At 57.9% G+C, this 12360-nt stretch overlaps 1 protein-coding gene and 2 long non-coding RNA genes across 5 annotated transcripts in view; all 3 read right to left on the bottom strand.

Moving 5' to 3' along the window:
* The window catches only part of LOC309877694, a 21403-nt gene extending 17585 nt beyond the window's left edge, over positions 1-3818 (bottom strand). The window contains exon 1 of one of the 2 annotated variants that reach the window (XR_014317411.1): positions 3256-3818. This is a non-coding gene — a long non-coding RNA (uncharacterized lncRNA). The remainder of the gene's footprint in view (positions 1-3255) is intronic. The other variant, XR_014317412.1, reaches the window with a different exon arrangement.
* A 454-nt stretch (positions 3819-4272) lies between these two features.
* LOC309877693 lies at positions 4273-9319 on the bottom strand. Of its 2 annotated transcripts, XR_014317410.1 has the most exons (4): positions 9126-9319; positions 7685-8500; positions 6748-7241; positions 4273-6103 (listed from the first exon to the last, which is right to left on the bottom strand). It is a non-coding gene; the product is annotated as an uncharacterized lncRNA (long non-coding RNA). The 2 variants fall into 2 exon arrangements; XR_014317409.1 differs by having other exon boundaries at positions 6748-8500.
* A 134-nt stretch (positions 9320-9453) lies between these two features.
* On the bottom strand, positions 9454-11541 carry HAND2 (heart and neural crest derivatives expressed 2). The gene is made up of 2 exons (XM_082758654.1): positions 10967-11541; positions 9454-10280 (listed from the first exon to the last, which is right to left on the bottom strand). The coding sequence occupies exons 1-2, from the start codon at positions 11519-11521 to the stop codon at positions 10182-10184; spliced, it is 654 nt and encodes a 217-aa protein (XP_082614780.1). The 5' UTR covers positions 11522-11541; the 3' UTR covers positions 9454-10181.
* Between the last annotated feature and the right edge of the window lie 819 nt (positions 11542-12360).

Genomic DNA, 12360 nt, shown 5'->3' with positions numbered 1-12360 from the left:
ATCCCACCCCACCATGGCAGGCGGCGGCTGGGCAGAGCGAAGGGGCTGCGGGGCGGGCGCCCCCGAGTCCTTCGCATCCCATTGCGGCCGCAGCGCACGGAGGGATGCAAGGCTGCGGGAAGGATGCCAAGGCATCCCCGGCGGGGGAAAAAGCGGAATTTAAGGGCAGCGAGCAGTGAAATACTGAAAATATTCGCAGCTTGCAGCGCTCAGCCATGCCCACAGCCACGAGGGACGGGGCAAGGGGTCCCAGCCCAGAGCGATGCCCACGGGGTGATGCCCCACAGCCCCACAGCACCGGCCCCGCTCCCCACAACTCCTTTTTCATTTTTTTAATATTTTTTTTCCTCGAAAAGTGCCGACTTCACACGCAGAAAAAGTCGAGAAGGGGAAGGAGATGTGCCCCTGCCTCCCTCCCGGTGCTGCCGAAGGATGGATGTGCCTCATCCCCCCACTGCGCACGGAAACCCGGGCCATCCTGCGAACGACACGCTGCCTAAATAAAGATAAAACGTGCCATACATCACAGGCTTCCCCGCTTGTTCTCAATGACTTTAGATTCCTGCCCTCCAACCCACCCCCCCACCGGCACACGTGCGGTGATAGAAAACGGTTTTAAATGCCGAGGGGTCACGCAGAGCCATCCTGCTCGTTTAGCAAGAATAACAGAGCTATTATAGAGCGCAGGGAAGGAGCCGGCCAGTTCCCCCGCACACGCTTCAATAGCGTGCCTGGCCCGCACGCACCCCAAGCGCCCAGACCCGTGCGGGCACCCGGCTCGTCCCCGTGCCCCTGCTTCAGGCCGCGGGGGCGCGCACGGGCGGCGGGGCTCGCCCCCGTGCGCGGGCAGGGAGGCGCGGAGGGGCCGCGTTGGTCTTCGAGATGGAAAAGCACGGAAAGACTTTTAGGAGAGCCGGGAGACAGCATTTGCTCGCTAACCCACACTTCTTATTTTGATTTTTGTTTTTATCTCTGTGGCCGAAAACTGGAAATAATTAAATTCTTTAAAGGTTTACTTTTGAAACCGTGGCTGGAGTAAACTACAATTCAGGTGTAAATAATTACCAAAGTCATGAAAGCGGCAACTGCTACATGTGGTTTATTCATTGCGTTTTTTTTTTTTTTTTTTTAATCGTTTGATCATTTTAATCCTTAACTGTTTGCCAAATTCGCATATTTGTAATTTACTAAACTTTATCGTCTCTCCCAGGACAGGGATGGTGTCCATTAGTTTCCAGACCCGTCCTGCCCCGCCGCAGGAGTCCTCCCTGGCGGAGGAACGTGGCTGGAACAAACTGGATGCTCCTGGAGAAGGGGTAACCCTATTACCCCGGTATTTGGAAAAGCTGCCTATATCAGATTAGGGAAATTAGAACTGAATAAAAGATGCTTCCCTTTCATAAACGCTAACAGACCTACTCGGTTTAAGACTCCGGAGAAGAAATGAGTTATTGAATAAAAGAAATTGTTTAAACACAATAGATCCATGACCAAATGAAAGCATCCCCTGGGGCAAGACAAGCAGGATTTGGCCCGAAAGCACGAAAATAGAAGCATGCATTAAGCGAAAGCCTTGCAGAAATAGGAGAAATGTGGACATATAATATACACCATATAAACAAAAGCCCAGGATTGATTTCATCCACGCTTGCTTCAGCCCGCGTCTACTTTTCACTTTTTTTTTTTTTTTGCCTACGTTGCAATTTCAACCCATTTGTCTCTTCAGAAAGCCACGGTGGAAAAAAAAAAAAAAAAAAAAAAGCAGAGAAAATAACTTTTTCTGATGTGTGTCGTCTTTTAAAACCTTTCTGCACACTGAGACACTACTCGAACATGTTCTGGCGTTGTAAAAGTGTTTTTATCACGCTGTAAATTACTGCCACTCCGACAGGGGAGCCGGAAATGTAAATCACACCGTAGAGCTGAAGTTATGAAAAAGTTTGTTACAGTTTCTTGCCTCTTAGGAAGATCACGGTGCTGCTGGCTTGGGAAGGGAGGGGGGAGGCTTGTTTACTATTTTCCTGCTCCACCAAACTGTTGGCTCCACGGTGCCTGGGACTTTGATGAGAAAGAATGGACAATGTGCAGAGTCCCTTCCTATGACACCCAGGCCACCGCCACTTGGGAGGTCCTTTGGCCTAATGCAACCACAGCTAACTGCTCCCAACAGGAGGCTCTGTGGATCAGGCAGGGTCACAATTATACTTCTGCTAAAGGCAAGAGCTTTAAAAAAAAAAAAAAAAAAAAAAAAAAAAAAAAAAAGAGAGAGAGAAAGAGAGAGAGGGGAGGGGGCTGGGCGAGCGGCTGAATTAAAGCCTTTCACTTCAGCTGGGAAAGGAAGGACCGAGAACGAGGGTGGCAGGAATCGTTTACGGGAGGCATGTGCGTGCATGAAACCAGGTCGTCTCCATCCCGGCGCTGCTCGGAGGTCTGCAGCGGAGGCCGAGGCCCGAGGCTGCGCTAGCGGAGGCCCCCCCCGGCCTCTGCCCGCCCGGTGCGGAGGCTTTCGGGGCTGATCCGCGGACGTGAGACCCGCCCGGTGCCAGACAGATTAGAGCCCTTAAGCACCAAATACTTGCTGGAGGGGGGGAAAAAGGGTGCAGGAGGAAACAGCCCAGCCTCGGCCTCCGATTTCGGCACTCGGAGGGGGAGCGGGGGGGTTGGGGGGGCCGGTAAATACTTGCCAGGGGTAAGGGCAGGAGGGGCAGGAGGCCCGGGGCACGCGTGGAAGAGCGGGTGGAGGTTCCCGGGAGCCGCAGCCGCTTCTTCGCAGTGGTGAGGAAAAGCGGAGGGGGACGAGGTTGGGGGGCCGCGGGGGGGTCCAAGCCTCCGACTGTTCCCGGTGCCGGTGCCAGGAGCGGTGCCCCCCCGCCAGCCCGTCCCGTCCCGTCCCGCCTGCGTCCTCCAGCCGCGCCCCCCCGTCCGTTTTCCGTGCTTACAGCCCCCCCCGGGAGCCCAAGCTCGGGGGGTCCCTCCCGGAGGGCAGGCGAAGATCCCCCAGCACGCTTCGACCCAGCGCTGTGCTTTCGCTGCCGCTTTCGGCAGAACCGAGCCGATCCGGGCCAGGGGGGTCCCGCTTCGTCCCCAAGCCCCCCCGCCCCGGGCACTGCCTGAGGGAGCGGGATCCCCTCGCTGCCCGGCTCCCCTGGCTCGCCCCGTCCAGGCAGCGAGACCCGTCCGAGGGAGGGGGGCGGACTTGGGCCCCCCCGGCCGCAGGCTCCTGCCCCGTCTCCGTCCCCGCCGCCCCCCGCTTACCTGTACGAGGCTTCCCATGGTCGGCGGCGGGCTCGCAGCGAGCTGGGGGCGACGAGGGGGGCAGGGGGCACCCCGGGCGGGGAGGGGAGCAGACATGCCCCCCCCGCACCCCAGAGAGATCTGGCCCGGGGAAGAGAAAGGGTGGGGGAGAGGGAAAGCCTTTTTTCCCCCTTTCTCTCCCCGTTTGAGCCGAAGTGACCCGCAGTATCTGGAGAAGGTTTTTGAAGACGTTTGGGAGGGAGGGAGAGAGTTTTCTGCTGAGAAACTCAATCTGCCATACAGTAGCGGCTGCATCTGGGATCTGTCACTGCTGACAGCACCACAGGGCACAGACATGATCTTCCGCACAACACTGCAACTCCCCAAAATACCCTCCTTGCTCCCAGGGTGTCTGCCGGGTTGCATCGCGCTCCTTCGCCAAAAGGTGGAAAGCAACCTGAATCCCGAGCAAATAAACTCACCGAGGGAGAGGGAGCAGTACCCCCCTTCTCCTCCTCGGTTTTAAACACGCCGCCGCCGAGGAAACGGGGCGAAAAGGCAGTGTCATACTCTGATGGTGCAAAGGCCGTAAATGTAAGCGCCAGCGCCGCGAGATTCTTGGGAATGACTTTAATGAATAATTTCGGAGACAGTTATGGCTTTAGGTAATTACTGCGCGGCTCTATGAAAACCAGATTGGGCAGAGAGGCAGTCAAGGCCGGGCCGTGAGCCTCGGCTCGCCCTGCGCGGCCCCACGGGCGCGCACCCTGGCCCGACCCAGCACGGCACGGCACGGCCCCACAGCCCTGCCGGACCTCCCGCCCGGCTGCTGGGGTCTTCCTCCGGGCAGGGCTCCTAGCAAAGTCTTGAGGCTTGGGCTGGGCTGGAGGGGGGGGGGGGGCTCATATTATTATTATTAGTTTTAATCTCTTCCGCCTCCTGTATTTTCTGGCAGAAGATTTCATTGTCTTTCAGGCCGGTTTTAGAAAAGTTCCATGGGTCTGCATACGCATTTAGCTTTTTAAAAATTCATTATGCGCAGCTGTTTTAGCCTATAGCCACATATGGCATGCAAATAGAGACCCCTATAGGAGAATCGTCCTCTCTATTATCCCCACATGTTTGTTCAATAGACGTGGCCGGGAAAACGACTCTACTGCTCTACATTAAAATATAATTTCACATTTTTTCTCCCGAAAACGTTGAGCAACACAGGGGCTTCTTTCTCCCTCGAACAGCATTCACGCTTAGCAGATAGAAGGCTCCCGGAGGCGGACACACCGATCCCCATTGTGCCTCCGGAACATCACCGCTGCTCCCCAAACCCTGCTCCTGCCTGTCCCAGGACACAGCCCCGAAACCAGCCCGCTCCCCTCCGCCTTCCCCGGCCGGCAGGATCCGCTCCCCCCTCCCGCTCCCTGCCCTCTGCTGCGGGCAGCCCCAGCCCTACAGCCCCCGGCCGGGGCAACAACTCCCTCCAGCCGTGCAGGGCAGCGACCCCTAAGCTCTGCGATGGGATTCATTGGGAGTTTTCCCTTCGGGTTCGTGTCCGTGGGGTTGTTTTGTTCTTTCCTTTCACTTGCCAGTTTTCTTCGCTTTTCCCCCACCCCTGCAGCAGCCCTGGGGCTGGGGGATGCGGTGCGAAGCCGAGAGCACAGCGCAGTGTTTGCACTGGTTTAGGAAGGAAATGTTCCTTTTCCTTTCGAGATTACACATAGACACAGCGGAGCGTTGCGGTATCTTAGGGGGTTTATTTTATACGATTTTATTTCATTTCATTTTATTTTGCTGGAACAAAGAAATGGAAACACTTTTTACACATTTTTTTTTCTTTAGGGTTACACAGGGCTTTTTACTCCTGGCAAGCGTGTTTTACCCGGAGAATTTAATCCTTCAGACAAATAATCTAACATTATCTCTTTTCTCTGGAGACGAGATCAACTGCTTTCTCATCCCCACCCCTCCGCCCCCCCCTTCCTGGTAGCAGCACCGAGTGCAACGTACAGCTGGACAAGTGTCGGCCGTCCAAGACTTTGCGAGCAGGCGGCGGAGGCTCAAGTTGTATTTATCGACTTATTATTTTTATCTCCTTGGAGGGAGGAGGGGGGAGAGAAAAATACAAAACAATAAAGACTTTGTAAAACCGACTCTGACAAAGACGATCTCGGGTCCCTGCGAGGTGTTCGGCGCGACATTGAGGCAGTCCCAGCTCTCAATTAGCATTAGGACTTAATAGCAGGTGCAAATCCATCTCCCCGTCGGCAGCACGCCCGTTCGCCTCGGGAGTGCTCCGTATTTAGGGCGGCCTCCAGCTCACTGGAAACCCGACCGCCGCTTCGGATAGCAGGCTGTGGGGGTGCGGGGAAGGCAGCCCGCGGTGCCCGCACGTATGCGCTGCACTTTGCTTCGCTCATTTCTCCTTGCCAAGACACAAGGTGGAGATCTGCTTGGCCTGCTGTTTGGTTTGGAAGGCAGCGCTCCGGGTGAGCACGCCGGGAGAAATGGAAGATAAAGGCAGCGCCGGCCGGGAAGGAGCAGGGCGAGCACCCCTGCGGGAAGCACAGCTTCTTCTTTTCAACCCACCGCCCGAGCGGTCCCGGCGTCGGACTCCAGAAGCGCCGGAGCCTCCGGGGGCTGAAGATCCGGCTTCGCCACGGAGCCCCGGCGAGCGCCGTCCCGCTGCACCCGCATTCCAGCTGGCGGCCGCGGCCGGGCTGGAGCTTGGAAAGCGCTGCCGTGATTACACCCAAGTCGAGAGCAGGATGGCTCCTAGCCGTCTGATCTGACGTCAACATGTCTATAGCTCCTCGCTGCGAGATAGAGGGAGCAGAGCCGGGGGAGGGAGGGCTCTAATCACTCCCAGATGTCCCTAATAGCAGATATAAAGACTTATATAGTGTCTGAGAATAAATTTGTAATCAATGCTCTACAATCGGATCATCAAAGCAGCGACATTTCGAGAGGAGAATGGGGGTGGGGGGAGCTGGGGAAGAGGGAGACACACACCACGCTGGCGTGGAAGGGGGAGAGAGGGCCACAGGGATTCCCAGAGAGGCGCTGGCCCCGCGAATCGGCCGGGTTCGCTAGAATTTATGTGAATGTATAATTCAGATAACAACTCGGCTTTAATCTCCATTGTGCGGGACGAGCTGAAACAGCTGAACAGTAATTGGCCAATTAGAAGTAGAAAAGATTAGCGTTCGTTTGCGAAGGCCCATATTTCACGGCCCGCAAAATAATAATAAAACAAAAGGCTCCGAATTAAAAAATATATATATATATATAAAGCATTGATAAGCCCCTCGTTACAGCAGAGGGGATTATTTCTGCAGAAGCGCGGGACGCGTTTCCTTCCCGCTGCTACTTGGAGCTTTCTTCTGGGTGCCTTTTGCGAGCCGCTGGGCGAGTACGTGTGAAAAAGGAGGATTAAGGTTAGGTTTCCTAGCGCAGGAGGAGGATATTTTGCTTAGAGGTTTTATTACTAACCGTCTTCCCCCCCTCCTCCCCGCCCACCTTTCAAGATCACGTTGTCTCAATGGCATCCCCCGGCCGTGTTTATGTCCTTACAGTTGCCCGCGGATGTCTCAGCGCTTGTTCCAGGGGTGTCTGCGGCTGGCCCAGAAAGGCCCCGTTGCCCCGCTTTGACAACGACTGCAAATCAGCGCTAATTATTGCCATCAGCTCTTGGCGCTCCCGGGAACGAACGGGCGAATAAATAAATAAATAAACCAACAAAATAAAATAACATTAAGAAATCCGTTATGGAGCTGCAGGGGTGCCCTGCGCGCCCCATGGTGCAGAGGGCAAGCTGAGCAGCCAAAACCGCGCTGTTTTCCGCCTAAACCAGAGCCGGGCCGTGCCGAGCCGTGCCCCCGAGGGGTGGGTGCCCCCGCTGTCTCCCGTGGGTGCTGACCCCCGCCTGTGTTTCGGGCCCGGGGAGAGGAGAGGAGGCCTCCTGGGAGGGCAGGGCAGGCGGCACGCCAGCCGGGGGTGTTGTGCTGCTGTTTCTTTTCAAATGAAAAAAAAAAAAAAAAGTTATTTTCTCTGGAGGCGCAGCAGAGGCTCCCCCAGCAATGAAAAGAAGCGGCGAGTACGCATGGGCCGCGCGCCTGCAGGGACACGGCTGGAGCCACCCGGCTGCAGCGTACCGACCCCCTGTGCCTCCCTCTCATCGCTACCCACCCGCACAGCGCAGGGAAACTCTGCGGAGGGGACAAACCGCCGCTTCCCGGTCCCATGGACTACTACGTGCTTGTCACCTCCGAAAAAAGCTCCCCCCCCGGAGCCCCGGTCGCAGGGTGCTGGCTGGCTGCGGGCGCAGCGCTCTGCTCTTATCAGCCCCCGGCTCCGCTCGCCGGGAGCTGGGGCCAGGGCACTGACATCCCCGTCTACCATCAATTTACCTTCTACCGCCCTGCTTCCCCATTTAGCTTTTAACGTCAAAACCTACATTTTTGTCGGCTCCGGCCTGTCTAGGGCTCTTGTGATTTAGCTCCGGGAATGACTGCTCCTGAGAAAATGGCAACATCCTCATTACCGAGCAATTAAAAGAAATCCTTCTGAGTGGGTCCGGGGGGGGTGGTGGGGGGTGGTGGTGGTGGTGATATCCCTGAGAAATTCAGGGGAGAAAAGGGGAGAGGTACTGATCGGAAAGCCCCGCGGGACGACGGTGAGTTCCCTCAGCGGCGCGGCCGCCGCCTCCACACCCCACGCCCGGCCGTGCAGCCCGGGGGGCGCAGAGGGTGGGCGGCTTCCCCGTGCCCCCCAAGGCCCGGGGAGCAGCAGCTCGGCTGCTGGGGCAGGGGAAGGCTAGGCTGGCCCTGCCGCCCTACAGCCCTCGCCCCCCTGGAGCCATCCTCCCCCGCCGTTTGCGTGCAAAAAAGAGATTTTGGCGGAGGTGGAGCGGGGGGCTGCGAGGTCCTCTGGTTTATCAGCTGGGCAACTAACAGGCAAGGAAAAGCAAACAAGGGGAGATTCTTCTTTGCGAGTGTTATAAACAAAGGCAAGTGTCGGTAAACACAGACCCACGGCGGAGCGCAGAGCCGGGCTGCCTGACCCGCCGGCAGAGAGGGCACATCACTTTTGTCTGGTTGTTGTAACCCCGCAACCTTCCCATTGTCAGTGGGGGCGGCGAAGCGGCGCGGGGACTCCCTTATCTTTTTATGGGCAATTGCACATCTACCTACGCTTATTGTCGGGTCGCGTCGGGAGCCACTTCCTTAGGCGCGGCGGCAGGGGAAGGCAGGCAGGTAGGCAGCCCCTGGACCTGGGGAGAGAGCCAGCTGGGTTTAGGTTGAGCTGAGTTAAACAAGGGTTTCAACGGCGCAGAAACAAGAACCCGAATTCTATTATGAGAAAAGTGTAAAAACCTCGCGTCTAACCGGGAATTGACCAAGCGTACCTAGAACAAGATTATTTCGCAAAAAGTTTAACTTTCTGTCTTGCCTGCCTACCACACGGAGGGAAGCCAGGCGATTCCCAGCACCGAGCGTCCAGGTGGACCGCTGCAGCTCGTCCCGACGCCAGGGAGCAAAAAACCCAGTGGCCTAGCACCAGGAGCCTTGCAAAGGAGCCTGCAGACAGGTAGCTACACAAACATAGGGGAGGAGCAGTCACACTGGGGAAGCAGATAGATGAACGCAGAGCAGAGCCGCAGCACGGCTTGCGGCAGTTTGCAACCAGAAAAAGGTAAAAAGAAAAAAAAAAGTTTAAAAAAAAAAAAACAAAAACAGCTCGCTGTTGCAGACTGGAAACATGCAACCCAGGAGAGTTTTGGGAACCACAAAGTTAATATTAAGTTCACCGTCGCTCATTGTAAATCTTCCGTCCTCCCCCCACCCCCGCGCAAATCCCTCGCCTTGTTCGCTCTTTCGTGCTTGACGTAGAATTACCTGTTACATAATCGCTCCGAGCAAAGCCCTAAAAGCCTCCCGCGCCTGCCCCCGGAGCCTCAGCCTCAACCTCAGCCTCCGCCGCAGCCTCCGCCTGGCACCGCCGCCGGGAGCAGCCCGCACGGGCGCGGCTGGTGCTCCCGGGCCCGTTTGCAGCCTTGTCCGCTTCCCGTTAGCAGTAGGTCTCCTGCCTGGAGAACACCACCGCAAGGCATTTCTCCTCTGCCGAACTGCCGTTTGCATGTTCGACACTCACAGGGCTGGCGAGATCCCTCCCTCTACCCCTCCTTTCCCTCAGTCACTTGTTTAAAAATAAACTTCGGAGCCATCTTTATAATTTAGTTTACTTCCGAATATTTTAAATATTATGAAAAAAAGCCATAAACAACGCTGTTATTCAAAACATTTTGAGGTATAAAACATAAAAAGATTTGGGTTTTCTTTTTTTTCCTTTTTTTCCTTTTTTTTTTTTTTTTTTTTTTGTAAAAAACACACACAGTGGTTTATTGAGTACTTACAACGTTTACACCTTCAATATTAATTAGATTCCACTTTTTCCCTTACGGACGGAAGTGCACATAACCAATAACTGCTGAAAACATCTTCAAATACTGAACGACCACAACAAAATTACAACACTAAATACCGAGTCAACCGAAACATTGGTGCAACTGCTTCTGTTGAAATATAACTTTATAATCCCATGAATATTTATATCCAAAAGGCCAAGTATTAAAGATACACTTCACATACACACTAATGCCAGGGAGGGATTTTTTTTTTCTTTTCTTTTCTACGGTTCTGTTTTCCCCGTGTGTTTTATACAGAGCAAATAACATTCACGAACTATTAGAGACGTTACCCCTTACCAAGCTGGAGTTTCCTCTTCATATTCATATATGGAATGCTTTTTCCCTCTCCTTCAAATATCCACATTTTTGGGGGGTGGGGGGAGAAATTGCACATAAATAAACTGGATGATTCCAAATACAAAGAGTCCTCAGAGGAGAGCTCGCTACCGAGACTGAGAGGACGGCTCCTCCAGTCCTGTCGTGCTCACTGCTTGAGCTCCAAAGCCCAGACATGCTGCGGCCAGCCAGTCCTCCCTTTGGTTTTCTTATCGTTGCTGCTAACTGTGCTTTTCAAGATTTCGTTCTGGGGAGACAGGATGCGAAGGAATAGAGAGGGCAGAGAGAGAGGGAGGGAGGGAGAGAAACAAAGCAGGGAGAGGAGAGAAAAAAAAGATTAGAGAGCTTCCTCCGCTTCCTACTGCGACTGAGCGGGAGAGCTGCGAGGAGCCGCGGGCTCCGGCGGAGGCCTGCGGAGCATTTTCGGGACGGCCTCCGCGGGGCTTCGCCGCGGTCTCTCGCCCCGCTCCGTCGCCCCGTGCGGGCCCGCAGCGGGGACCTCGGGGCTCGCCGAATCGCGGCGAGGCCGCGCCGAGCCTCCCTCTGCGGGCCCGCGGGGAGGCGGGCACCGGCACGCCGGACAAAACGCGGTCCCGCGGCGGCAGAGCCGCCGCCGAAAGCCGAGGGAGGGCGGCCCCAGGGTGCCGCCGGGCCGGGCTGGAAGCGGGCCGCCGCTCCCCGCCGCCTCTCACCGCCTCTCGCCCCGCAGCAGAGCGCTCAAGCCGCCGAGCCCCGCGCCTCCCGGCCGCGCGTTTGGGGCCGCGGGGCCACCCCCGATGCGCAGAGCCCGGCTGAGCCGTCGGGGCCCGGCCCGGCCCGAGACGGGATGGGACGGGACCCCCACCCCGCCGCCCCGCAGCTGGGACCCCCCCGCGGCCGGCGCCGAGCCGACTCGCCCCCCCGCCCCGTCGCGGCCCGTGGCGGAGCACTGACCAGCTCTTTCTTCCTCTTCTCCTCCTTCACGTCTGTCTTCTTGATCTCTGCCTTGAAGGCCTCCGCCTCCCCGTTCTGGTCGTCCTTCGCGAGCAGGTCCATGAGGTAGGCGATGTAGCTGGTGGCCAGGCGGAGGGTTTTGATCTTGGAGAGCTTGGTGTCAGCGGGCACGTTGGGGATGCACTCCCGCAGCTCCGCGAAGGCGCTGTTGATGCTCTGAGTCCTGCGCCGCTCCTTGCGGTTCGCCGTGCCCCTGCGCTTCACCGGCCGGGGCCCCCCGAGCCCGGGCGGGCCGCTCCCGGGCGGCACCCCCCCGTAATGGGAGTGGTCCATGCCCGGCGCCCCGTTGGCGTACTCGGGGCTGTAGGACAGAGCCATGCTGTAGTCGGGGGGGGACATCTCCGGGTGGCTGCTGATGAGCCAGCCGTGGAAGTAGGGGTTCTCCTCGTGGCCGCAGCGGGTGGCGGCGGCGGCGGCGGCGGCAGCGGCGGCGGCGAAGGGGTAGCCCTCATGGTGCACCACCGGGTGGTGGGGGAAGCCGCCCACTAGACTCATCCCCGCTCCCTAGCGCGCCCCACCCCGCCCCCCGGGGCCCCAAAACAAAGCTTTCCCCTCCCCGCCCGCCCCCACCCCCCGCCGCTCCGGCGGGAGATGCTGCCCGCCGCTCACCCCTCAGCACAGCCCCGCTGCCCGCCGCCTCTCCATAGGGCGCTGCTGCAGAGTCCCCGCGGGTGCCCGAGCGATCCCCCCTCCCCAGGCGCCGCCGCCGCCGCTCATGCGTTGTGCCTCCACCTCCTCCTCCTCCTCGCCCGGGGCTGGGTCTTCGAGGAAGCGCGCACACACACACCACCAAAAAAAAAAAAAAAAAAAAAAAAAGGCTATGGAGAGAAGTCGACCAAACAAAACGGCTTTGGCTTCCCAGCCCGGGATATCTTCCTCGCCTCTTGCTTCCCTCCGCTCTCGCCAAGTCCGCGGCGGCCCGGCCGGGTGGTACTTACACGCGGCCCCCCTCCATGCGCCCCCGGGCTCGGGGCGGGCAGGGCAGGGCGGGCAGGGCGCTCCCCGCTGCCCTGCGCGGCGGTGGGGGCCGTCAGTGCCGGGAGTGAGCGAGCATCCCTGCGTGCCGCGCCGCGGGGCTCAGCGCCCCCCGCTCCTCCGGGGCATCCGCGGCGCTCGGCCGGGCGCGGAGGCGAAAGCGGGCGGGCGGCGGGGCTCGGCGCGGCGCGGGGCACTGGCAGGGCTCCCCGGCCCGATCTCCATGTACAGCTACATGTTTAGGGCCGCTCGGGTTAATATATGTCGTCAGAGGCGGCGGCCGCCAATGGCTGGCGGCTGGGGCGGGGCCCGCGGCCCTCCGCAATAAAACTTTTTGATGTTCACTCTGCTAATTGCCG

Source organism: Aythya marila (assembly GCF_965140915.1).
Source record: "Aythya marila genome assembly, chromosome: 4".
In the NCBI taxonomy this organism is placed as follows: Eukaryota; Metazoa; Chordata; class Aves; order Anseriformes; family Anatidae; genus Aythya; species Aythya marila.
The sequence above is the reverse complement of the archived record's forward strand: the minus strand, read 5'-3'. Positions and strand labels throughout refer to the sequence as shown.